The sequence below is a fragment of the Vigna angularis genome, chromosome 10, assembly GCF_016808095.1.
Source record: "Vigna angularis cultivar LongXiaoDou No.4 chromosome 10, ASM1680809v1, whole genome shotgun sequence".
Taxonomy (NCBI): domain Eukaryota; kingdom Viridiplantae; phylum Streptophyta; class Magnoliopsida; order Fabales; family Fabaceae; genus Vigna; species Vigna angularis.
Window position 1 is genome coordinate 9236754 of NC_068979.1, and position 24370 is coordinate 9261123.

Below are 24370 nucleotides of genomic sequence, written 5' to 3' on the forward strand. Positions count from 1 at the left end.
CATTAAGAAGGTCTATAAGGGAGAAAAGACCTGCTATTTCGAATGATTATGTGGTTTACTCTATTGAACATGAATGTGACTTAAGCATTGATAAGGATCCAGTCTCTTTCAAACAAGCCATGGAAAGTAATAATTCAGAGAATTGGTTGAATACAATGAAAGAAGAATTGAAATCAATGGATGACAATAAAGTATGAGATCTAGTTGAATTGCCTAAGGGTTCAAAAAGAGTCGGTTGTAAATGGGTCTTTAATACTAAACATGACTCAAAAGGCAATATTGAAAGGTATAAATCTAGATTAGCCGCCAAAGATTTCACTCAAAAGGATGGAATTGACTACAAAGAGACCTTCTCTCCTGTTTCTAAGAAGGATTCTTTGAGAATTGTTTTGGCTTTGGTGGCTCATTATGATTTAGAGCTTCACCAAATGGATGTAAAGACCGCTTTTCTGAATGATGACTTAGAAGAGGAAGTTTATATGGACCAACCAGAAGGTTTCACAATAACAGGAAAAGAAAATTTGGTGTGTAAATTGAAGAAATCAATATATGGACTGAAACAAGCTTCCCGACAATGGTATCTAAAATTTAATGATACCATAACTTCATATGGTTTTGTAGAGAACACCGTTGACCGGTGTATATATATAAAGATCAGTGGGAGTAAGTTTGTTATATTAGTTCTATATGTTGATGACATTCTTCTTGCTGCTAATGATGTTGGTATGTTACATGATGTAAAGAAGTTTATCTCTAGCAACTTTGAAATGAAAGATATGAATGAGACATCTTATATGATAGGAATAGAAATATTTTGTGATAGATCACAAGGATTGTTAAGTTTGTCTCAAAAAGACTATATTAAAAAAGTGTTAGAGAGATTCAGAATGGAAAAATGCTCTCCTGGAGTAGTTCCAATTCAAAAAGGGGACAAGTTTAGTCAAATCCAATGTCCCAAGAATGATTTGGAACGAAAGGCCATGGAGCTCATTCCTTATGCGTCAGTGGTTGCGAGTTTGATGTATGCTCAAACTTGTACTCGGTCAGATATCAGTTTTGTTGTTGGAATGTTAGGCCGATATCAAAGTAATCCCGAAATGGATCACTGGAAAGCTGCAAAGAAAGTTCTTAGGTACTTACAAGGTACCAAAGAATACATGCTCACCTACAGAAGGTCAGATCATCTTGAGGTTATTGGCTACTCGGATTCAGACTATGTTGGATGTGTGGATTCAAGAAAATCCACATTTGGGTATGTTTATCTATTAGCTGGAGGAGCAATTTCTTAGAAAAAGTGCAAAACAATCAGTCATTGCTACTTCCACCATGGAGGCTGAATTCGTGGCATGCTTTGAGGCCACGGTTCATGCTTTGTGGTTGTGGAACTTTGTATCAAGGCTTGGCATTATTGACAGTATTGCTAAACCAATAAGGATTTATTGTGATAATTTCGCAGCCGTCTTCTTCTCTAAAAATGACAAGTACTCAAAGGGTGCTAAACACATGGATTTGAAATACTTGTCGGTCAAAGAAGAAGTGCAGAAACATAGAGTGTTAATTGAGCATATTAGTACGAATTTGATGATAACATATCCGTTAACTAAAGGACTACTGCCCAAAACTTTTATTGGCCATGTTGAAAGTATGGGCATTATGGATAAGTCAATATTAACATGATGATGTTATCTATCTATATGGATATGTATAGTTATATGCTTGTACTGTCATGACACCTGTGAATTCAATTAAAGTTATGTTTCTCTTTATTCTATTGTTATCCACATTAAGTTATATACATGTATTATTGATTGTGATAACATGTTATATCTCTTTTAGAGACATGAAAGTTATAAGATTGATTAAAGTTATGTTGAGTTGTTTTGATTATGTGATACATGGAAGGAATCTTGTCGTTTATGACTTTTGCCCATCATAATCCGATCATTTCAATTCATATAAGAATGATGACTTGATAATTCTAATGAATGATGCACACTTAAAGTTTAGTTTTAGATCTTCAAGTCATCACATGAACCAAGTGGGAGAATGTAAAATTATATTAATTTAAGATTGGTTCATGTAATTTAAAGTATAACTTTGATGTACATATTCTAATGTGATGATTATTAGAATATAAAGTATTAAAGTTATAGGGATTATTTTAGAATTATTAAAATTAATCCCTCTTTTCTCACTTCAATAAAGGGCATTTTGGTATTTTATTAAAGTTGATTAAATATCATAAAAGAGGAAAAAATGTTTTACAACTGTTGACCGATTAAGTTTATGAAAAGAGAGAAAGACAAGTTATGTTCTCTGAAGAAAAAAAGAAATTGTGACTTTGACAGAGAAAAACATCCTTGAGAATTTCTATATCATCAAGAAAACATTAAAGAGGAGTAAGAGAAGAGAACATTTCTACGTAAATTCTTTTCTATTGTGTATGAGACAATAGTGAGTATATGAAAATTCAAGATCCTGTATTTTTCATTCAATTGAAAATTAAAGAATTGCTTACAACAAATACATTCATTTGACATTCTCATGTCATTAAATTTTAAAATGGTGCAGTGTGATTATTTGACATTGGAGGTTAAATTCGTAAACTTCCTTATTTGAAACATTTAATTTGTTTCGAAGGTTTTCTCTTTTTCCCATAGTTCTTTTGCAGACACTACTTTTAGTGAGTGCTTATGTGTGAAGGTTTTCGATCATGGTAGTTGTGCATGTTTCCTTTCTTCGGTGAAGGTTATCCATTATTTTCTTCTTCGTCTCTGATTATTCATTCTTTTCGTTAAAGAAGCACAAACCGTAGGTGAAGGAAAAAAAAGGAGATTTTTGGTATTGTGGCAAGGATCATGAAGAAGGTCCAATTCCAGGTATGGGGGAAGCTAACTTGAACTGGTTTGTTTAAGTTGTGTTAATATTTGATGAATCTATAAACATATGTTTCTCTTAGGGTTATGAATATACTATTGTTTGCCACATTTAGTTGTTATATTAATACTACGTCTTTAACGAATAATTTGTAAATAATTTGAGTTTTGAGATGTGTTGACTTTAGTGAGTTTTAAGATGCGATGACTTTAGCAAAGGTCATCCTTTCTTGAAGACTTTTGGGAATAGGACTAGGATTTGGAACTAGAGAAGTTGATAAGTGATTGTTAGAATTACTGAAATTCCCTTGATTCCATGTTTTAGACTTTTGATTCCTTGGTCACTTCTTGTTCATGTTTCAAACCAGCTTGAAGTTGGCTTATTTGGCTTTCTAGTCTTCCAATTTCACTCTCAACCATCAATGGCTCTCCTAAGAGTTCTGTCATCTGAACGAATTGCATAATTAATTCCTAAACCAAGGTCATGAATAAAGCCAAACAGAAAACAACTATGAAATACTTTAAGAAATGTTGGTTGATCTTATTTTTGGTTTAATGAGATCAATTCAAACACTTTATGGAGTTGTTTAATAACCTCAATTACTATATTAGTAATTACTATCTTTTATAATGAAAATGAACAAAAAGGTAGGCTTAAGAGAGCATGTTCTTGAAAAATGTATTTGTAGAGGGAAGCATTAATTTTCACGGACAAGTGCCTTTTTGAAAACATATTCTATTTATTTTGCCTTTTTCACGCAGTTGGCTTCTTTTTTCCTTTTTTGCACCTTTCCTTGTGGTGGCATTTTGGGAGAACTATTTTCCAAATCTGACTAAAAAAACCAATAGTAAGTGAAGGAAGTGGTGCTATTAAGCTTTCTTTTAGTGCATGGGAACATAAATTATGTCAATGGACTTCATTGATGGAAAATTAGTAATATGTCCTCACTATACAAATGTAGATTATACTGTTTAGTAATGTTTTTATATCTTAGCCAAACACCTTAAGAAATAGAAGAATGTGAAGTGAAAAACTAATTATTGCACCAATAAATCTGACCACTTATATCCTTCTTAAGCATTTTCTTGTTGTACATAACGATTGTCACAATAAACCACGTAAGATGAAATGGATAACCACATACTGCACCAAGAAATGAAACCACTTCAAATCATGTTTCTTTTATATTAAATATTCTTAACTGATGACCTACAATTTGTTTCATATCATAAATTATATATCCTTCTTTTAACCTTTTTGTTTTCCTATGTCTTCTTTTCCAATTACCACTATTTATTTATCTGAACTTATATGTAAATGTCATGCTGTATACTTATGCATGGTAAAGGCCATCAACCAGGAGAGGTATAGCGTCTTATCCAAGTACTAATATGGAATACCTTGTATTATTGAACTTGGTCTTCCTCATTATGTGACTAAAATTTGTCCTTTTAATTTTATCATGTGTATACATTTTTTTGGATCTTTGTGGTGACAAGGCTAGTACCTTGTTACATAAAGGTCATAGGTTCAAATCCTATAAGCAACCTCTCTGCTAGTGGGGTTAAGGTTGTATGCAAGTGTTCACCCTAGACCCTACTGGGTGGATGACTTATGCTCTAGTTTTCACTTTTTTACAAAAATTGTTTGGACCCTGGTTAGGGATTTCACATTTTTATTCAAAACCTGAACGTCATATAGAGGGGGCCAGTCTTTCTTCTCTGCCAATATATGAGCTGCATCTTTGAATGGCTTCAATGCATGAATCTCATTAAACATCCATAGGAAAATCATCTATAAAAGCAAAAAGAACATGGTAAGCATCTTCTCCTTGTAATAGGAAAGCAAACATAATGAGTAGATTAACATTCAATTTACTTATGAAGGAAATGCAATGTCATGCACGATGTTCCACATCCAAATATAATTCTAATTCTAACCAAATCTTTTCATTCAATGAATGTTAAGAATGCATATATATTGGTGGCAATTGATAATTACAGATGAACTAAAGGCTTGAATTATTCACATCAGACATCAATGAACTTATGTAACATCCCAAAATACAGTAATAACCATAATTTAGAATTGATTACAATTAACAGTTAAACCATGCAGTCTTACACTACTACTAATAATTTTCCAAAACAAACGTGCTTAAGTACAGAGATAAATACCATACAGCAGTATTTCAAAATTTAAAAACGAACGGTTTTACAAACATTAACCGAGCGTCCAAAAAGCTAAACAGAAAATACTAAAGACTAAAACTTAACGAGCGCTCTAGGGCTCGGCTTTAACCTCTACTTCGACCAGATTGGCGTCCTCCAAATTTTCTTCTTCCAGTGTTTCTTCAAGCAACGCCTCTCCGTCTGCTCACATCCACACGGATGATCATTGCATAGACAAGGCAGACGTACAGGTACGAACGACAACACAAGGAAAGAACACAGGGTAAGCTTATTGAATTTAATTCACAAGTCATACATACACATCAACATATCAACATTTATAATAATATCACAATACATACTATCATTCAAAACTCTCATAAGACAGACCGTCCGGACTGTATGATTCTATGTATCTACAGGCGTTCTTGCACCCAGGTGATGTAGTAACTGGAAACGTCCATCAGCTGCCACCCGAGGTTAGTCCTATCAGTCCAAAGTACTCAAAAGGACTAGGACCTCCTGTCGTTCCCACACATGACCTGCCCTCCTCTATGTGAGGACGAGCACTCACGGAACATCAGGATGAACTGCCATCAGTAGCTTTACCATAGTCATACTATACAATTCCCAATATTCAATACAAGAGTCGTTCCTCCACGGAACGCTCGTCCAAATTCCACAACCATAGTTCCACCTCAAATACTGTTCATTCTCAATAACTTTCCCACTTAACATCATTTTCCTATCCCATTTTAGTTTCATAAAAAGACGAGCGTTCAGCCCCCTTCATAATGAGGACGAACGTTAACATGATACAGAGAAGTTCTCGTTTCTGAAGGAAAGGAAACGAACGTCCTTCCAAGAACGGACGTTATGACCACTTGAATCAGTTAAATGAACTGATTCTAGAACGATTCAAATTATACTTGGAATAATTTAAGTACAATAACTATAGATCGAATCCAAATTGATAAATACACCGCAAGGCGTTTAGATGCTGATACCGAGTACGATTTAATAAAAGAGACTAACCGCCAGTCAATGACCGAACGCGGTAATAGATATTCATTAAATATTTGGACGAACGCTATTTACATACATGTGGTAATCAAGTGTAAGGACGAGCGTTCGGTATAAGACCGAGCGCCATTCTTAACGAACGCTTTGAGTCGAGACCCATCGCTGACTCGGAATATTAATAGAAATAGAAATTTATAAGATAACCATAGGGAAGAGAATTATTTAGAATTGACTAAGTATATAAATGTGTATTTTTCAAAGTTTCTCAATCTCTCACATAACACTCAGAGCACCTACGTTTGGCCGAATGCTCAAACGTAAGACTAATATAAGAGGGCGTTCGTCCTAACTCAGTATTCTTTCCAAATGAAAGAATTCTGTTTTTCAAGGGAAGTACTAAATACCAAACGGTCAAAGACCGTTCGATAACGAACGTTCATTTTCATAGCTTTTCATATTTCAAATCTCACTTACAGTAAACTCATTTTTCAGTATAAACTTTCATACATTTAACTACTCATATCATGGCACATTTCATAAATTCCATATATCATCTCATCATCCAGATCATATACCAAAGATCAATTAACACAGATTTCATGCTTCATAACTCATATAATATCATACAGTACAACACATACACATGAATTAAACTTAATAAGCTTCCCTTACCTGGATCAGTAGTGAACGAACGTCCTAACGTGCAAATCTGGATTCGCCCACTATCACTTCTATCCTCAGACCACTCAACTCTTGCGAACTAAAACCATTTACAGAATCAAAATTTGATTCAGATAAAGAGAATGCATGTAACCAGATGTGGTTTTGCATGAAACCTAATAATGAACAACTAAGGGACGAACTTACCAGATTCAAAACTTGAACTTGTTCGGTTTGACGGAAAGCTTAGGACGTCTGGATTACTTCTACGGTTTCTGAAATTGGATCGGAGAAGAAGAAAGTGAGTTATGATAGAGAGAAGATGGAGGTTCTAGAGAGAAGGTAGAGAATTTGGGAATCAAGAGTTTGGGGAAGAAGACGAAGCATACAGAAGAGTGGGAAGAGTGTTTTTCAGAAAATCAATTTCTCTCCCCACGTAGGACGAGCGTCCATTCGCCTGCTGCCACTTGGATTCCACTAACGTTTTCGAATGTTCCAAAGTGACACTTGGCGTTTGCATGCAGAGTGGGTGTGAGTGCGTTTTAATGACACTGCACGTGTGGCGCGGTGCATTTAATGGTGCTCAGAATGTGGGGGTTTGGGTGCGTTTCTTAATAAAAATCTGAATAGGGTTTTTAGGCATTAAGGACATGCTTTGACAGGTGGAAGCTGTTTAAGTTTTCAAGACCTCACAACTTACATAATCCTATATTTGGTTATATGTCTCTAAATTTTTTAGCCTTATCCTAGAGTTTTTTCTTTCATGGAAGAATCAAAACAAGATGCACAATATCATTTTAATCATATCACTGGTCATTGTGAAATCTCTAATATACATCAGCATTAGTCTCTCAATAACATCAGTTCAATATTAGTTAAGTAATTAAAGATAAAAAAAGAGAGATTCTTTACACCCTACCTCTTCTGTAAAAAAAGCACAGGGAGTCCTTCTTTGGTAGCTCTAATTGCATCAAACATGTCTTCAACTTCACTCCTTATACTATTGGCATACCATTTACTAGCATAACCCTACAGAGAGATCGAGGGACCAAAGTTGAAGGAGAAGCATAGATAATGCATAAACAAGGAACCAAAAATAATAATATCTGACAATAGATGGATTCATGCATAAGAGCATAGAGTGGATTGGTATCAAAAGATAACCACTTCTCAAACTGTAGAGTGAAAATTGGCATTAGATATTCGGAAGGAAACTTGAAATTATGTATTCATAATCACGTAACAACAAAAAATTTTCTTACAGAACTTAGGAAGTTATAACTTATTTTCTTTGGTGTCCTTGGAACCAAAGTAGGATTCCACACTCTCAAACCTAAAAAGGTTAGTACAAAATTATTCAAAAAATTGAATTGAAGAGAATTTTAAAATAAACAAGGTAATACTTACAAATAGTGCAACCCATGATTCATCTGTCTATCTGTCACCAGATGTAGGGAGGGACAATACACACATAGATCTCCACACTTGCTTGATATTATCCTCTTTGGGTCAAGCCCTCACGAATTTGCTTTTGATATCACTTCAAAAGGCCTTTTACTAAGGAAAGTGTCTTATATGTATATAAACTCATATCCATCTTTTGTTTTATTCTATGTAGGACTTTGTTTGTATCCTAACAAAATGTACTCCAAAGAAACCAAATACACACACGCTGGAACCAAATACAACATGCAATGTGAAGCCAAACTACATGGGAACCGAATACAGAAAAATGGAACCGAATACACCATGTTTTTACTCCTGGGAAACCGAATACATACATAGGGGAACCAAATACAGCCCCTTTGTATTTATTTGTATTGTTGGAACCGAATACGATTGTCGTGTAATCGAATACGCCTATGTTATTCTTCATCTTCAACCACTCCTCTTCATCTTCTCCGTGTTCAAGGACTTTGTTCTTTATCTTCATCTTCAATATGGTCATCAACCTCGACCCATCTACCATAGACCAGCCTCGTTCTTGGTCCTCATCTCTAATGAACATCCCTACAATCTCAAATATGTTATTTGCATGTGATATTTGAATGTGGTATTATAAGATAAGTCAAAGACAAACAAGACTTTTTAAACGTGATATTATAAGATAAGTCAAAGACAAACAAGACTTTTTAAACACAATTCCTCTAAATCTCAACACATTGATAGATAATGAAAAAGTTTTTCACTCTTCAAATCAGGCTACATATATGTTTTAAAACAAACACACAAATCAACTCAAATATTTGTTTGCAAAACTTACTCAAGAGTTAAATCCTTCATGCAAACACAACATTAGTGAGATTTAGCATGTGTTTATTTAAAGATAATTGATGTATAAAAATGAAATAAGTAAACAAAAGTTGATTTCCAAACATTAATATCGTGGACCCACTTTATTGTTGTGCACTGTTAGGAGACACAAGAAGAGACTTGTTCATGCTTCTAGCTCATTCTTTAACCATTTAATTGACGATATAGACCACACATCTCGCAGGATTTGTCAAAACTAATTATAAAATTGTCTGAAACAATTATAGTTATAATAGTCTTTAAGTTATTGCTAAAATTATTATACAATTGTTGAGGTTCCATGATAAGGACACTGCTCAATTTAACTCTATTTATGAAATAAGGATATACTTTTATTCTTATATACTTAATATTAAAATTATTTTGATTCTCCAATATGTAATTTATTTTTATTTTAAGTATTTAATAAAATATTTTTATGAATTGGGTATTTATTAAATTAGAAAATTTTGTCTCAAATTGTAAAAAATATTTATTTTCATTATATCTATGTTATTAGGTTGATTATTTTTATTAATTTTTATTTTTTATTCTATAACAATTTATATGTTTTTTATCATACAGAGAAATTTCCTAATAGTAAAAGAAACTTAATATTTCATTCTTCAACTGTCTAACAGATATGTGATAATTATAATTGATATACATAAAATAGGAAATATTTAAATTAAAATATTTAATTTATTAAGTGTTTCTAATATAAATATTATTTATTAAGTCATCTAAATGAAGATCAATAACAACACTTAAAATTTATTTATACTGAAGACATTAATATTATACTTTTTATCCTTGTTAAGTTTTTCTTTTATGTCAATTAAATTAAGGATATGATAAGGTAATATTATTTTAAAACTTTATTAATACAAGAACAAGAAACAATTTAATAAAAAGAAGCTACAGAATTATATGATTAAGAATTAAATTCGACTTTTAAAAAATTCCAATTTTGGGGGGTATTTGCGAGATGGACTAGCTTCTTCGGAAAGGCCAATGAAATTCCAACTAAACAGGGTATAAGGTTTTGTATTGGGTTTTACATCTCATTGGAATCAGATTCAAACTGCTGCGTGTCCCTCTGACAACCTTAAGTTTTGTGTCTTTCTCTGCCAGAAACGCATGAAGGGTCGAATTGGCTGCCCTTTTTCTCCTTAGTGGCTGGTTTTCGAAACACGTGTAGAAGAAAAAATGGGGTTGGGGTGCGGGTTTTATACTGAAGTTACCAACTTTCGTCGTTTTGGGGGGCTTTGAGAGAGTGTCATGGTCATGGAGGGAAGAGCCAGTGAGGATTTAACGCCCAGGTATTATGCCCTTTGTGCCATTGGAGGAATGCTCAGTGCTGGCACCACCCACCTTGCCATCACTCCTCTTGATGTATTGAAAGTGAACATGCAGGTGCTTTTCAAATCGTTTTGTTCACTCACTTTATGCCACAACTCATGTTTTGCCATGTTTTATTAGGGCATTGAAATTAGTGAAGTGATTAGTATCTTACGTTTTATGCTCACAGATATCTCAATAAATTGGCCTCCGATTCTTGTCACATACTTAGCACACAAAACAAATGGGGAAATTTGGGAAGTTGAAGTGGGAACCACTTTACCGTTTTGTATCACTTTTGTTACATCATAGAAAACGAAATACTGAAAGGTTGAATTTTTTGGCTGCCCTTTTGGGATGATAGTGGAATGAGTTGTGGATTGTTTTCTCATTATAGTGTGTGGAATAATAGTTGTTGATTTGATCATATTTGTTGATGGGAAATTATTTTGTTAAATGTAGGTGCACCCAATTAAGTATTACAGTATTTCCTCTTGCTTTAATACCTTATTGAGGGAACAAGGGCCTGCAGTCCTTTGGAAAGGTTGGACCGGCAAGTTCTTTGGCTATGGGGCTCAAGGAGGGTGCAGATTTGGTCTCTATGAGTATTTTAAAGGGGTTTATTCAAACGTATTGGTAGACCAGAACAAGAATTTTGTTTTCTTTCTCAGTAGCGCGTCCGCTGAAGTGTTTGCCAATGTAGCTCTATGTCCATTTGAAGCTGTTAAAGTGAGGGTTCAAGCACAACCATGTTTTGCTAAGGGCTTGTTTGATGGCTTTCCAAAGTTATATGCGTCAGAAGGCACACGAGGGTAAAGAAAAATTCTATACTTAGTTTTTACCTGCTGGACACTGGATTTAGGAGATGATTATGATTATTTATCTTCTATTCTATCTACTACTTGCAGATTCTACCGTGGACTAATTCCACTTTTGGGTCGAAACATTCCATGTAATTTTCATAATCTCTTGTTGGTTAATTCTACACTAGTTAGGGTAGTTTAACTATATTTTGAAATTAAAGAGACATCAGTAATATTTTCACATTGATATTTTGGATGCCATTCTGTCTTGTGTAGTCTTCTAGCATATAGCTATCTTCCAGGAAATTACTGAAATTTTAAGACCTTGCTTTTCTCAGTGGTGTACGTTCCTGTATCTTTATCATTCAGTTCTAGCATAAAAAATATTTCCTTTTCTTTTGTTAAATCATGCTATTACGTACAACAAGGTTCAAGTAACTATTTGACTGGACTGGCTATATGCATTGTTGCGGGTTGATTAATAGTGTATGAGAGATGCATTGTTGATCAAAAAAAATAACTGACTTCTTTCAAGCTAACCATGCCGAGTATTCAAATATGCATTGCAGCCATGATCTTGTAATGATTAATTTTGTTCTCTTGGAGTAGCACGACAATGAAATATGTATTGATTAATCTTGTTCTCTTGTTCATAAATGAACTGAATATTAAGTATTCTGCTTCCTTTTCTTTTGAGCAGTTTCCATGGTTATGTTCTCAACATTCGAGCATTCTGTTGATTTTTTGTATCGAAATATGGTTAAAAGAAAAAAGGAGGACTGTTCAATAGGTCAACAACTTGGTGTGACATGTTTAGCTGGGTACGCAGCTGGGTCTGTTGGTAGCTTCATTTCTAATCCTGCTGACAATATTGTATCTTCTCTTTATAACAGAAAGGCTGATAGTCTTGCACTGGTATTTGTTTCTTTTCAATTAAGTTTATGATACTTCCTTCAAAGATAGGATAGATCAAACTTAATTCGCGTCACTTATTCGGTGTGCAGGCCATCAGAAATATTGGGCTAGCCAATCTATTCACCAGGAGTCTTCCCATTAGAATGTTGCTGGTTGGTCCTTCTATAACTTTGCAATGGTTTTTCTACGACACCATCAAAATTTTAGGTGGATTGTAAGTTTATTACTCCCTGTACTTTTAATATTCAGTCGTTTATACTGTAGTTTCTTCTGTTTTTGTGATGTCATTTTGAATCTGCCAATTTTGCATTTTAAATCATGTTTATATTTTAGTATTTTACAATTTACTCTCTATCTGGGCAGAAGAAAATGAAAAGAGCAAATCGGAGAAAGATATATATAATCAATAAATTAACGGGAAGTGCTATTTTTCACTCAAGGAAGCAAATTTGTCTTAAGTATCTCTAAATAATTACTGATTACAAAGCCCAAATTTCAGATTTTGATTCTTTTGTTCAAGATAGTCAAAATATAAGAAAGCCTTAAAAGTTTGGATCTTGATATTGTTACACAAACCATAATTTCCTTTGCTTGCACCTGGTATTTGAGTCCAACTTAGGGGAGGTTTGACTGTATGAAATTTCAGTTGTCACCAAGGAATTGTTCTCATTTGTTATGGGGAATCATGTTCTTGCTTGTGCATGCATTTGTATTTCATTATTTACATCTATATTTGTATCAACCTATATTTTGTTTTCTATGCCTTTTGGTTTTGACATAACCACATGGTCGTGCTATTTTGTCAGAATGATTGAATTATTGCGTTAATGTTTTTGCTTCAGAGAGAAGTAAACATCATCTTAACACCAGTAGATACCTGAATACAAGTGTCTAAATGTAGTGTGAAAAACATAAAGCAAAAGTTTTTTAAAAAAATGCTTTAAAAATAAAAATAATGGGCACGTCATGAAGTGGCTTTTAATGGATAACAATACAAAATATTATTCTCTGATGATGAAGTTATAAGAATAATAAAGAAGGAAAGTTAAAATATTGGTAGAAAGAAAAGAAAGATAGCATATTTCAAAGGAACTGGGAAGAGGGATAACTGATTGAGAACAAGGTTGGTTTTTAGGAAGGGTGGAATTGTAGGACTGAAGAAAAGGAAATTAATTCAGATTTGAATCATTTTTGGATTGAACATCTCTTGTTGAAAGTGAAGGGGAAACTTTGGATGGGAGTCATCTCTCCTATTCCCCATTCTTTGCTAGGAAAAACTAAATTCTTTCTTCTATTTGCTACTAGTGTATACGTGATTGTATATTAGCTCAAGTGTTTTAGCTTCTGTTTTTAAGAAACAGATTAGTTTTGCCATCTTTAGTTAGCTATGCCAGCTATAGTTATGTTGTCCTAGCTGTTATTTTGTTATAGGCAGTTACACAAACTACTTCTAATCATTGTACTATAAATACTTGAACTCTGTTCTTGAGAGATTTAAGAAAATCAATAACAGAAAACTTTCTTTTTCAATTCTCAGTTTCCGTAAATTCTTCATTGTTAACCTGGGTTACTAACATTTAATATTGGTGTAGAGAGTGAATAAGTGTTTAAATCACCTGATCTGTGTATGACTTACCATTTAGCATTGAAAAATATAAAAAGGCTGTGTGATAATTAAGCAGGTTGATGTGCCAAAGTTGCTGTAGTAAGAAAGTAATAATATTGTAGATAAGATATGGTAGCAAACAGAATTGTTGAGAATGAAAAGCATGTCTTGCAGATTTCTGCACTGGCCTTAGCTGATGCTGCATAATCGAGAAGACTGTCATCTGATGATAAGTTTGCAAGTCATCAACTGCTATGCTTTAATATTATAGAGATTTTCTAACTTAATCCTTGCTTTTATTCTGTTCAGTAGTGGTTTTTATGTTGTTCTGTTTCATAAGATCAGAACCAACCCACGCACTTAAGACTTTAGCTGTCTACAAGTATGTTAATGCATCTTGAGGATCTGAAAGCAATGATGTTCTGAACTAAACGTTAACTTCAATTCTCTATTTTCTGAAATTTGTTTTTGTCTATCATTGCAGGCCAACTAGTGGTGAAGTTACAACTGATACGAAAGGAGGTGGGAGAGCCTAAGATTAAGAAAAAAACAGAAATTTGCAGTCACATTTTCAGGCTGACTTGGATGATTGCAAGTCATTTTATACTATGTATAGGATTATTTTTGCGGTAGCTTTAGCTTACTGTCACCATGTAGTCTCTTTTAATTTTTCATCATAGGTTTTCATTGATGTCTTTGATATTTGCCTTTCTAAAAGAACGAGGAGCTCGTTTATGTCGTTAAGTCTACTTAGCATACTGAGAGTTGTGTAATAAAAAGAGAAAACACAGATTTAATACAATACTTGTGCTGCCAATTTACCATTTAAGGTTTTATTTTTACTGACACCATTTTATCCAACCTTGGATTCTATTAACTACATATCAACATTTTCTTGTAAGTGGTTCCAAATCTTTTCTATTATGTTTTGGTATTTAGTGCTGGAGGGGACAATTCTGATCCCATGAGCTAGTATTTGGATTTAAGACCAAACAACCAATTCTAAGATGTTATATCAGTTAATCCTTGTGGTTGTTAAATTTATCACACCACCTTTATCCAAATTTATTGAATTATCTGGAGAAGTTTAATCATGTATACTTAATTGAGATGTGTAGTTCCAGAAGTAAGAGAGGCAACTGTATGAGTTAACTTGCTGAGTTGAGTTAGAGATAGTTCAAATTATAAGATTTGATTGTTTTCATGTTTTTACATCTAAGGAGAGAAGAATCATCAATCACAATCTTTTAATACAACTGTCGAATTTGTCTGTGAAACTATGAGCAACTGAATCATAAATGAACTATTATTGAAGGGGTAGGAAACAGCAAGCTCAATGCTCACGAGCAGCGTAAGCAGTAGCTATCTGATAAATGAGAACCAGAAATGAGGAAGCGCTTTGTATAGTCACCATTCATCAGATGTCCTTCAAAGCTCAGCATGATATGGTTTGTTATTGAAGGGGCAGTCTCACTATCTGCTGTGTGGACATGTACTTTCACTGTTATGTCACTGTCACGTTCACCTTCAACAACACGTTGGGTTAGCCCCACTTAGCTACCATATTTTTGTAACTCTAGATTCGTCATAATGTCCTGCCATGCAGTAGCAGAACATCGGATGATGGTTTCAAACGCTGTCATTCTCAACTCTTCAGACAATAACAAATAACTGTACAAACTTTATGTAGTATTCTACTGTGGCCCAAGAACAGTAGTAACATGATTGCTTAGTGAAACTGTTAAGGTGAACTGGTTCGTGTGATGTGAATGAACAGAGGATGACTTCATGATCACACAACAAAGGGGATCATTTTTAAGGTTGTTGAACAACTAACACAAGCAGGATAGTGTTATGTAGTGTGTCAACAACAATTGATAGATTACTTTATTCTTTAGCCATTCAGTCAGGTATTCGATTCTGAAGGAAGAATTCACGGGATTCATCGTAAAGTTGTTTCTGTTTTTACTTTACTTTAATAGCTTTTTCACGAAATTGCTACAACAAAACAGTTATGAATCCGTATCAGGGTTGTTCTTGAATCACGGCAACTTTCTATAGATAGAAGCATAATAACACAATATCCAAAGGCCGATTATTCTTCTGTGAAAACACAACCAAACAGACCACTATCTTACCACGTTGTCACTCTTAGATTAAGGACACGAACATAATAATTTCGTCATATAAAAATATTAATGATATAATAAAGTGTATGAATAACAGTTTTCCATAAACATATTACTCCTACTTTTAGTTTGTTAATTAATGTCAGAAAAGTACTTGTTAGTATTGTGGCTTTATTCATTAAATAAGCATATTGTAGAAAGTGATTGAGTGATAGGGAATAAAAAAGTGATTAACAGTTATACATTTGCACATAATCTTCTGGCAACCAACTGGGAAGATGCAGGTTGAAGAAATAATCCACCTGCAACTTAATTAATTAAGACTTAAGCAGACCTAATCTTCAAACTTCAAACTAAATAATGTTATCCACAAGCTTCTAGATCTCAATGTTTCCTATTACATTTTATAAAATCATTTTGTTTTTATGATCTGCTGCTTCGTTAACTTTAAGTCTTTACAAATAACTATCATTAATATCAAATCTCTCTTTAATCATTTTTTTTTTCATCTTGCATTGAAAATAAATGTAATTCAATTAGTGTCGGATGGAGTCGCCACCTAAGTGTTTTTAAATGACTATGACTAGAAGAAGGGTCGTTCGAAGCTAAGATTAAAGAAATTTAAATTAAGTGAAAGTAAGGTTTATGGTTGGATAGAGTTGTATTCTTATTTTATGCTTTTTTTTAAATTATATTAAACTTTTTCACCTAGTTACTTTTGAGTTTCAATGTCAGTATTTATTTTATTTAATAATTTATTTTCGTAACCAGCGTTTTTATATTTTAAATTACATTATAAAAATTCTTTAATATAATATATGAGTTTATTATTTATATTTTTATTTTAAAATTGAACATTTTTATACAAGTATATAAGGTAATATGTGAGACCCTTGATAATTAGCCTCCTTTAATTCTGACACCTCACCCTTAATACACTCCACGTCATCCCCAACCATTTAAAACCCACTCTCTATTCTGATCCCATTTCTTCTCTGTCGTGCACGAAGAACCACGCCCATCATTCTCTGAAACACGCGCACGTCATACACTCAGTGCATTAAAAACGCACCAAGCGCTGCATGCACGCATGCCACTTGTCACTTTGGAAGTTCTGAAATCAGCATGAGGGTTGCAGGTGTCCGAAAATGAGACGCTCGCTCGTCTGGAATTGGAAGAAACAAAAGTAATTTTCGAAAACCTTTCCGCTCACCTGCATCACTCGTCTTCTTCCTCAGAACCGAACCTTCCATTTTCTCTGATCTCTCTCTAAAACCAGTTGCCTTTCTCTCTTCTGTAACTCATCTTTTTCTCCTCCGATTCACTTTCCAGAACCATAGGAGCGTTCGTCCAGCTGTGATCTTTCATTTGGACCGAACAGAACTTGGATCGGAACTGGTAAGTTTTCCTTTCTACACGTCGTCCTCTCTGGTTTCTGCGAACCAAACTCTGGTTGCATGCATGAGTTCTCGGTCTGAAGTACGTTGATTTTGGTGTCTTAGTTTCACGTAAGAACTGTCGAGAGAAACCTGGGTGTAAGACGTGGTTAGAGGAAACCCAAAAATCTTGCTGTTGGAAGTACACTGCTATCCAGGTAAGGGAAGCTTATATGTTTAATTTATTCTGTAGGTTGTATGCTCTGAGTTGCATGTATGAACTGTGTGAAGTTTGAGCTGTTATGGATTGTTCACTGATATCTGATATGATTCTGGTTTTTGATTGATCTGTCATGAACGAGTACTGCATGTATATATTATATACGTTGTTGTTGAATTTGATTTAAATGTATATTGATATGATGATGTATGAAAGGAGTTTAGTTATTGAATAATAGGAATGTTTAAAATGTTGAGATCTGTATGGTGATGATAATGGGAAATAAATCTAGAATGAAAGTTGTAAAGTTTATAAATTTGAAATCTGGAAAATTCTTCTAAGGTTGTCTTTGATAGTGTTCGACCTCATGTCGAGCATTCGTCCTTGATTGACGTTCGACCTTCTGTCGAGCGGTTGTCTTTGATAGCGTTCGACCTCATGTCGAGCGATTTCCTTTGATGGCGTTCGACCTCATGTCGAGCGTTCATCCTTGATTGGCGTTCGACCTTCTGTCGAGCGGTTGTCTTTGATAGCGTTCGACCTCATGTCGAGCGATTTCCTTTGATGGCGTTCGACCTCATGTCGAGCGATTTCCTTTGATGGCGTTCGACCTCATGTCGAGCGATTTCCTTTGATGGCGTTCGACCTTCTGTCGAGCGGTTGTCTTTGATAGCGTTCGACCTCATGTCGAGCGTTAGTAGTTGATTACGTTCGACCTCATGTCGAGCGATTTCCTTTGATGGCGTTCGACCTCATGTCGAGCGTTCATCCTTGATTGGCGTTCGACCTTCTGTCGAGCGGTTGTCTTTAATAGTGTTCGACCTCATGTCGAGCGTTCGGCTTTGATTTCGTTCGACCTCATGTCGAGCATTCGTTCTTGAATATGTCCGACCTCTTATCCAATGTTCGTTCTAAATCGTGTAAGGTCTCCTATCAAGCGCTCGAACAATTGAGTGATTTTCTGATATCAAATAGCGTTGTCCATACAGTTAATTAATGTTCGTCTTTTTATAAAAGTGGAACATAGAATGAAAATGTGAATTATTGAAAAAGTTAAAGTGTGCGAACTATTTAAGAAATGAAGTTGTAATATTGATATTTGAACGAGCGTTTCAAGGAGGAACGACTCTGGTTTCTATATTGGATATGAAATTTGGTAAAGTATGACTGTGGATAAGTTAAGACTCGCTGTCCATCCTGATGTTCCGTGATACGCCTCTTCAAGTAGAAGGGGGTATTCATGTGTGGGAACGGCAGGAGGTCCTTAGTCCGTAAGTTAACATGGGCGACGTAAGAACGGACTTACCTCGAGTGGCAGCTGTTTGGTGTATCCCAGTTACTACATCACTCGGGTGCAAGGACGCTTGTAACTACACAGATTCATACAGTCCGGACGGTCTGTCTTATTATACGTCTTTGTATGTTTATTATTTGATGAATCACTTGCTGTATGTGTGTTTTGAAATGTAAATGTATGTGTTGATTGTATAAATTAAATATTATAAGCTTACCCTTGCTTTTCCATTGTGTTGTCTACTGTCCATGTATAATCCGTTTTGTCAAAATGCAATGATCATCCGTTGTGGATGTGAGCAGATGGTGGAGCATCCCTTGAGCAAATGCTGGAAGAAGAAAATTTGGATGAAACAAATCTGGTGGAAGTTGATGTGAAGGTCGAGCCTTAGAGCGCTCGTTAGAATAGATCTGTAAACGTTAATGTAGTTAAACGTTCGACCAAGTATTTTGTAAGGTCGTTCGACTTAAGCTGCTAAGTTAGGTTTTGTCGTGCGTTGTTTTATACAGATTGGGAACGTCGTTTCAGATTCTCATGGCCTGCGTTTATGCGCCTTCTTTTGTACTGTAGTCGTTCGGCTTTTAAATCCTATTTTTAATGCAAAGACTGTTTATGTTACTGTTAATTGTAATTAATTCCGGATTATGGTAATTACTGTATTTTGGGATGTTACATTAGTGGTATCAGAGCAGTTTTGTTCTCTTAAGGACGTTGTAGGGTTATGAGTGCACTGTGTTTTTGCTGTGTACTTGTTGCATGTTTAATGAGTTATTGTTGTTTAACTCTTGGACATAACTAACGCTCGTTTTTCTCTGTATCCAGAGAATCAATGGCACCTAGATTGCCTCCCCCTCCTCAGCCGAGTGAACCTGATGCTTCCAACAACTCTAGATTGTTGGAGAACATCATTGAGAGACTCCAACAACAAAATACCACATTGATGGAACAAAATGCCGCGTTAGTGCAGCAAAACCAAACAGCCATGCAAGGTTTGGAAGCTTCACGTGCTAGCTCGGAAACAACTCAACGTCAGCTGATGGAGATTCTAGCAACAACAAGGCACACTGCGGGAGCGTCTTCTTCCAACGCTGCCCCGCCTGCAGCTGAATGGAGCTTGGAGAGTTTTCTCCAACACCATCCGGCTAAGTTCAGTGGGAAAGGTCTCCCAGATGAAGCAGATCAGTGGTTAAGGGATATCGAGAAGATTTTCAATGCCAAGAGATGCCCAGATGAGAATAGATTATCGTACGCGGAGTATTTATTGACGGGAGAAGCAAGTCATTGGTGGACGAGCGCGAGAGCCATTCTCGCAGACGCACGACAACCGGTCACTTGGGAAGTGTTTAGGGCCAAATTTTATGAAGAATATTTTCCGGACAGCGTTCGGTTTGCGAAGGAAGTAGAATTTCTACAACTGGTTCAAGGAGGTATGTCTGTTTCCGAATATACCAATAAGTTCAAACATCTCGTCAGATTCAATACCATGGCCACAAGTGAAGTATGGCAGTGTAGAAAGTTTGAAAACGGATTGCGGAGCGACTTGAAAGTGTTGATATCCAGTTTGTGTATCCGAACGTTCCCTGCTATGGTTGAGAGAGCCAAGGTCCTGGAGAGGAACATGGCAGAAGCGGAACGTCAGAAGAGGTCGCAACAAGTGAGTCGAGGACCAATCGTGTCCAGGGGAGGTGCTGTACAGAGGAGACCTCCTTACGCTCGTCCGAATCAGTCTTCCCAGACGAGCGGATCTCAAGTAGTGGTTCCTGTCGGACAGTCTGGACAGGGAGGTGTAGTTTGTTTCCGTTGTGGAGGGCCTCATTATAGGTCTTCCTGTCCTCAATTGGTGGGAGTAAAGCAGTGTAATCGTTGCGGAAGAAACGGGCACTTGGATCACGAGTGCAATATGAGTGGGCGTGCGGTGATGAGGCCACCCAATGCTGGAAGGAATCAGGCGAGAGGAGGACGAGCCCAAGCAATTGGGCGAGTATATGCTATAACGAGCGCGGAGGCAGCGAGCTCAGGTAACCTTATAATTGGTGAATGCATGCTGTATGGTAAACCCTGCTGTGCTTTGTATGATTCGGGGGCAACGCACTCCTTCATCTCGAAGGCGTGTGTTGAAAAGCTGGGATTAGAAGTGAACGAGATGCAGTTTGATCTGGTGGTGTCGACCCCAGCAGCTGGTGAGGTTAGGACGTCCACTATGTGCGTCAAGTGTCCTATAGAAGTAGAGGGACGTAAGTTTAAGGTTAGCCTCATCTGCCTACCTCTTCAAGGTTTGGAGGTGATCTTAGGAATGGATTGGTTGGCTGCCAATCGCATTCTTATTGATTGTGGAGCGAAGGAGTTGGTCTTCCCTGGTGAAGAAGAAGAAGTTCTTTCAGTGACGCTCGGTCAGCTGAAAGAAGATATTATGGAAGGCGCCAGCTGTTTCCTGATTATGACTCACGAGGATCAAGGATCCAGAGAAATGGTGGAAGGACGATCATCCACTAGAAACGGTAATGGACGGTCGGTTGTAGACGAGTTTGCGGACGTTTTTCCGGAAGAGATCCCTGGACTTCCCCCTCAGCGTGAAGTGGAGTTCACAATTGATTTGGTGACCACAGCGGCTCCCATCTCGGTTCAGCCGTATAGGATGTCGCCTGCGGAGTTAGCTGAGCTAAAGGAGCAGATTGAGGAGTTGATAGAGAAGAAATTCATTAGGCCGAGCGTTTCACCGTGGGGAGCGCCCGTGCTGTTAGTGAGAAAGAAGGATGGCAGCTCTCGGTTATGTATTGACTACAGGCAGTTGAATAAGCTGACCATCAAGAACAAATACCCGTTGCCAAGGATTGATGACTTGTTGGATCAACTGCATGGGGCAACGGTGTTCTCTAAGATTGATTTGCGTTCGGGATATCACCAAATCAGAGTGAAGGAGGACGACATCCAGAAGACTGCTTTCAGGTCACGTTATGGGCACTATGAATATGTGGTGATGCCTTTTGGGGTAACGAACGCTCCAGCCGTGTTCATGGAGTACATGAACCGCATATTCAAGCCTTATTTGGACGAGTTTGTGGTTGTCTTTATAGATGATATTCTCATCTATTCCAAGACCGAAGACGAGCATGAAGAACACCTTAGACTGGTACTTGGAGTGTTGCGAGAGAAAGAACTATATGCCAAGTTGTCTAAATGCGAATTCTGGATGAAGGAGATTCAGTTTTTGGGTCACGTGGTGTCGGCTGGAGGCATCTCAGTGGATCCAGCGAAAGTGCGAGCGGTACTAGATTGGGAGAGTCCGAGTTCGGTCACGGAAGTACGCAGTTTTGTTGGACTGGCGGGCTATTACAGACGTTTCATTGAAGGTTTTGCTAAGATAGTAGCGCCGCTAACTCAATTGACCCGTAAAGATCAGCCTTTCGCTTGGACCGATCGTTGTGAAGCCAGTTTTCAGGAGTTGAAGGTGAAGCTGACGAGCGCCCCGGTGCTGGTTATTCCGGATACGTCTAAACCGTTTGAAGTCTATTGCGACGCTTCTCATCAAGGTCTGGGATGTGTTTTGATGCAAGAGAGGCGAGCGGTAGCGTATGCATCTCGGCAGCTGAGGATTCACGAGAGGAATTACCCAACGCACGACCTGGAGTTGGCAGCGGTCGTTTTTGCACTGAAGATCTGGAGGCATTTCTTGTATGGATCCACGTTCCAAGTCTTCAGTGATCACAAGAGTCTCAAGTACCTCTTTGATCAGAAGGAGTTGAATATGAGACAGAGGAGGTGGCTTGAGTTCTTGAAGGACTATGATTTCGAGCTGCTCTATCATCCCGGAAAAGCAAACGTGGTAGCGGACGCTCTAAGCAGAAAAGTGGTGCATATGTCGTCTATGTTGGTACGCGAGCTGAGCTTGGTAGAGAGTTTCAGAGATCTAAGGCTACAATTTGAGTTAGAATCAAGCAGTATCAAGTGTTGTACCCTTAGCATATCTAGCGACGTGTTTGATCGGATTAGGATGAAGCAACGCGAGGATGAAGAGCTGGTGAAGGTCTTAAACGCACTCGGTACGGATCGAGCCAAGTGGTTCAATACGGGAACGGACGACATGTTGCGTTACATGGGCAGAACGTGCGTTCCGAATGATGGCGAGCTGAAGCGAATCATACTGGAGGAAGCTCATCATAGCCGTCTTAGCATGCACCCTGGCATGACTAAGATGTATCAAGACCTCCGGAAATCGTTTTGGTGGCCTGGAATGAAGGGTGATGTCGCTCGTTTCGTGGCATCATGTCTAACCTGTCAACGAGCGAAGGCAGAATATCAAAGACCTGGCGGATTACTTCAACAGTTGGAAATTCCCGAATGGAAGTGGGATAGCATCTCCATGGACTTTGTGACTCATCTACCACGAACGGTTAGGAATCATGATTCAATTTGGGTGATCGTGGATAGATTGACTAAAAGCGCTCACTTCTTGGCCGTGAATCTGAAGATGTCCATGACAAGTTTGGCCAAGTTGTATATCAAGGAGATCGTTCGTCTTCATGGAGTGCCTTCAAGCATCATTTCTGACCGAGACACAAGATTCACATCTCGGTTTTGGCAATCATTACAAGGCGAGTTGGGGAGCAAGTTGCAGATGAGTTCAGCATATCATCCACAAACGGACGGCCAGTCTGAACGTACCATCCAGACGCTGGAAGATTTACTGAGGACGTGCGTCCTAGACCACTTGGGCGCATGGGATGAAGTCTTGCCACTGGTGGAGTTCACGTATAACAATAGCTATCAGTCGAGCATTGGAATGGCGCCATTTGAAGCTCTCTATGGAAGGAAGTGCAGAACGCCACTTTGTTGGTTCAAGGAAGGAGAACACGTGCTGACTGGACCCGAACTCATCCAGCAAACAACCGAGAAGGTTAAGTTGATCCAAGATAGATTGAGGACGTCCTTGAGCAGGCAGAAATCCTATGCGGATAGAAGAAGAAGACCATTGGAGTTTACTGCAGGAGAGCATGTGTTCCTTCGACTAAATCCAGTCACTGGTGTAGGACGAGCCATTCGTCCAAAGAAGCTGTCTCCCAAGTTTATTGGACCCTACCAGATATTGAGGAAGATCGGACCAGTGGCGTACGAGCTTGCGTTGCCACCTCAACTATCCAACCTTCATCCTGTTTTCCACGTCTCTCAACTTCGAAAGTATATAGCAAATCCGTCACACGTACTGGAGTTAGAAGACATTCAACTACGTCCAGACCGAACGTTAGAACTGCATCCAGTCCGTGTTGAAGATAGCCGCACCAAGTACTACAAGGGCAAGGACGTTCGTTTGGTGAAGATGGTGTGGGACGCTAAGACTGGAGATTCAACGTGGGAAGTGGAGAGTGCAATGAGGGACTTGTATCCGCAACTATTCACGGGTAAGTTCTAAATTTTCGAGGACGAAAATTTTTGTAGATAGGGAGAATGTGAGACCCTTGATAATTAGCCTCCTTTAATTCTGACACCTCACCCTTAATACACTCCACGTCATCCCCAACCATTTAAAACCCACTCTCTATTCTGATCCCATTTCTTCTCTGTCGTGCACGAAGAACCACGCCCATCATTCTCTGAAACACGCGCACGTCATACACTCAGTGCATTAAAAACGCACCAAGCGCTGCATGCACGCATGCCACTTGTCA

General features: G+C 37.3%; 2 protein-coding genes across 3 annotated transcripts; both read left to right on the forward strand.

The window, feature by feature from the left end:
- The first annotated feature begins 10060 nt into the window (after positions 1-10060).
- LOC108334733 (mitochondrial phosphate carrier protein 1, mitochondrial) lies at positions 10061-14536 on the forward strand. 2 transcript variants are annotated; one of them, XM_052869900.1, is made up of 6 exons: positions 10061-10439; positions 10827-11176; positions 11273-11316; positions 11868-12082; positions 12172-12296; positions 13863-14166. In XM_052869900.1, exons 1-6 carry the CDS (start codon positions 10305-10307, stop codon positions 13879-13881), a joined length of 888 nt encoding a protein of 295 aa, XP_052725860.1. In that variant the 5' UTR covers positions 10061-10304; the 3' UTR covers positions 13882-14166. The 2 variants fall into 2 exon arrangements, with proteins under 2 accessions (XP_052725860.1, XP_017426154.1); XM_017570665.2 differs by lacking the exon at positions 13863-14166 and adding an exon at positions 14173-14536 and having other exon boundaries at positions 10067-10439.
- Positions 14537-19536: 5000 nt separating this feature from the next.
- LOC128194374 (uncharacterized) lies at positions 19537-24114 on the forward strand. Its single transcript, XM_052869960.1, has 4 exons — positions 19537-20725; positions 21044-22725; positions 22855-23242; positions 23618-24114. Exons 1-4 carry the CDS (start codon positions 19537-19539, stop codon positions 24112-24114), a joined length of 3756 nt encoding a protein of 1251 aa, XP_052725920.1.
- The last annotated feature ends 256 nt before the right edge of the window (positions 24115-24370 follow it).

Bases quoted from the DNA above. Each gene is read 5' to 3' on its own strand.
- LOC128194374 (XM_052869960.1), top strand. From the start codon at position 19,537: ATGGCACCTAGATTGCCTCCCCCTCCTCAGCCGAGTGAACCTGATGCT. The intron at 20,726-21,043 runs GTAACCTTATAA...TTGATTGTGGAG, and splicing joins CGCGGAGGCAGCGAGCTCAG to CGAAGGAGTTGGTCTTCCCT. The intron at 22,726-22,854 runs GTGAAGGTCTTA...ATCATACTGGAG, and splicing joins AACGCGAGGATGAAGAGCTG to GAAGCTCATCATAGCCGTCT.
- LOC108334733 (XM_017570665.2), top strand. From the start codon at position 10,305: ATGGTCATGGAGGGAAGAGCCAGTGAGGATTTAACGCCCAGGTATTAT. The intron at 10,440-10,826 runs GTGCTTTTCAAA...TGTTAAATGTAG, and splicing joins TATTGAAAGTGAACATGCAG to GTGCACCCAATTAAGTATTA. The intron at 11,177-11,272 runs GTAAAGAAAAAT...TACTACTTGCAG, and splicing joins GCGTCAGAAGGCACACGAGG to ATTCTACCGTGGACTAATTC.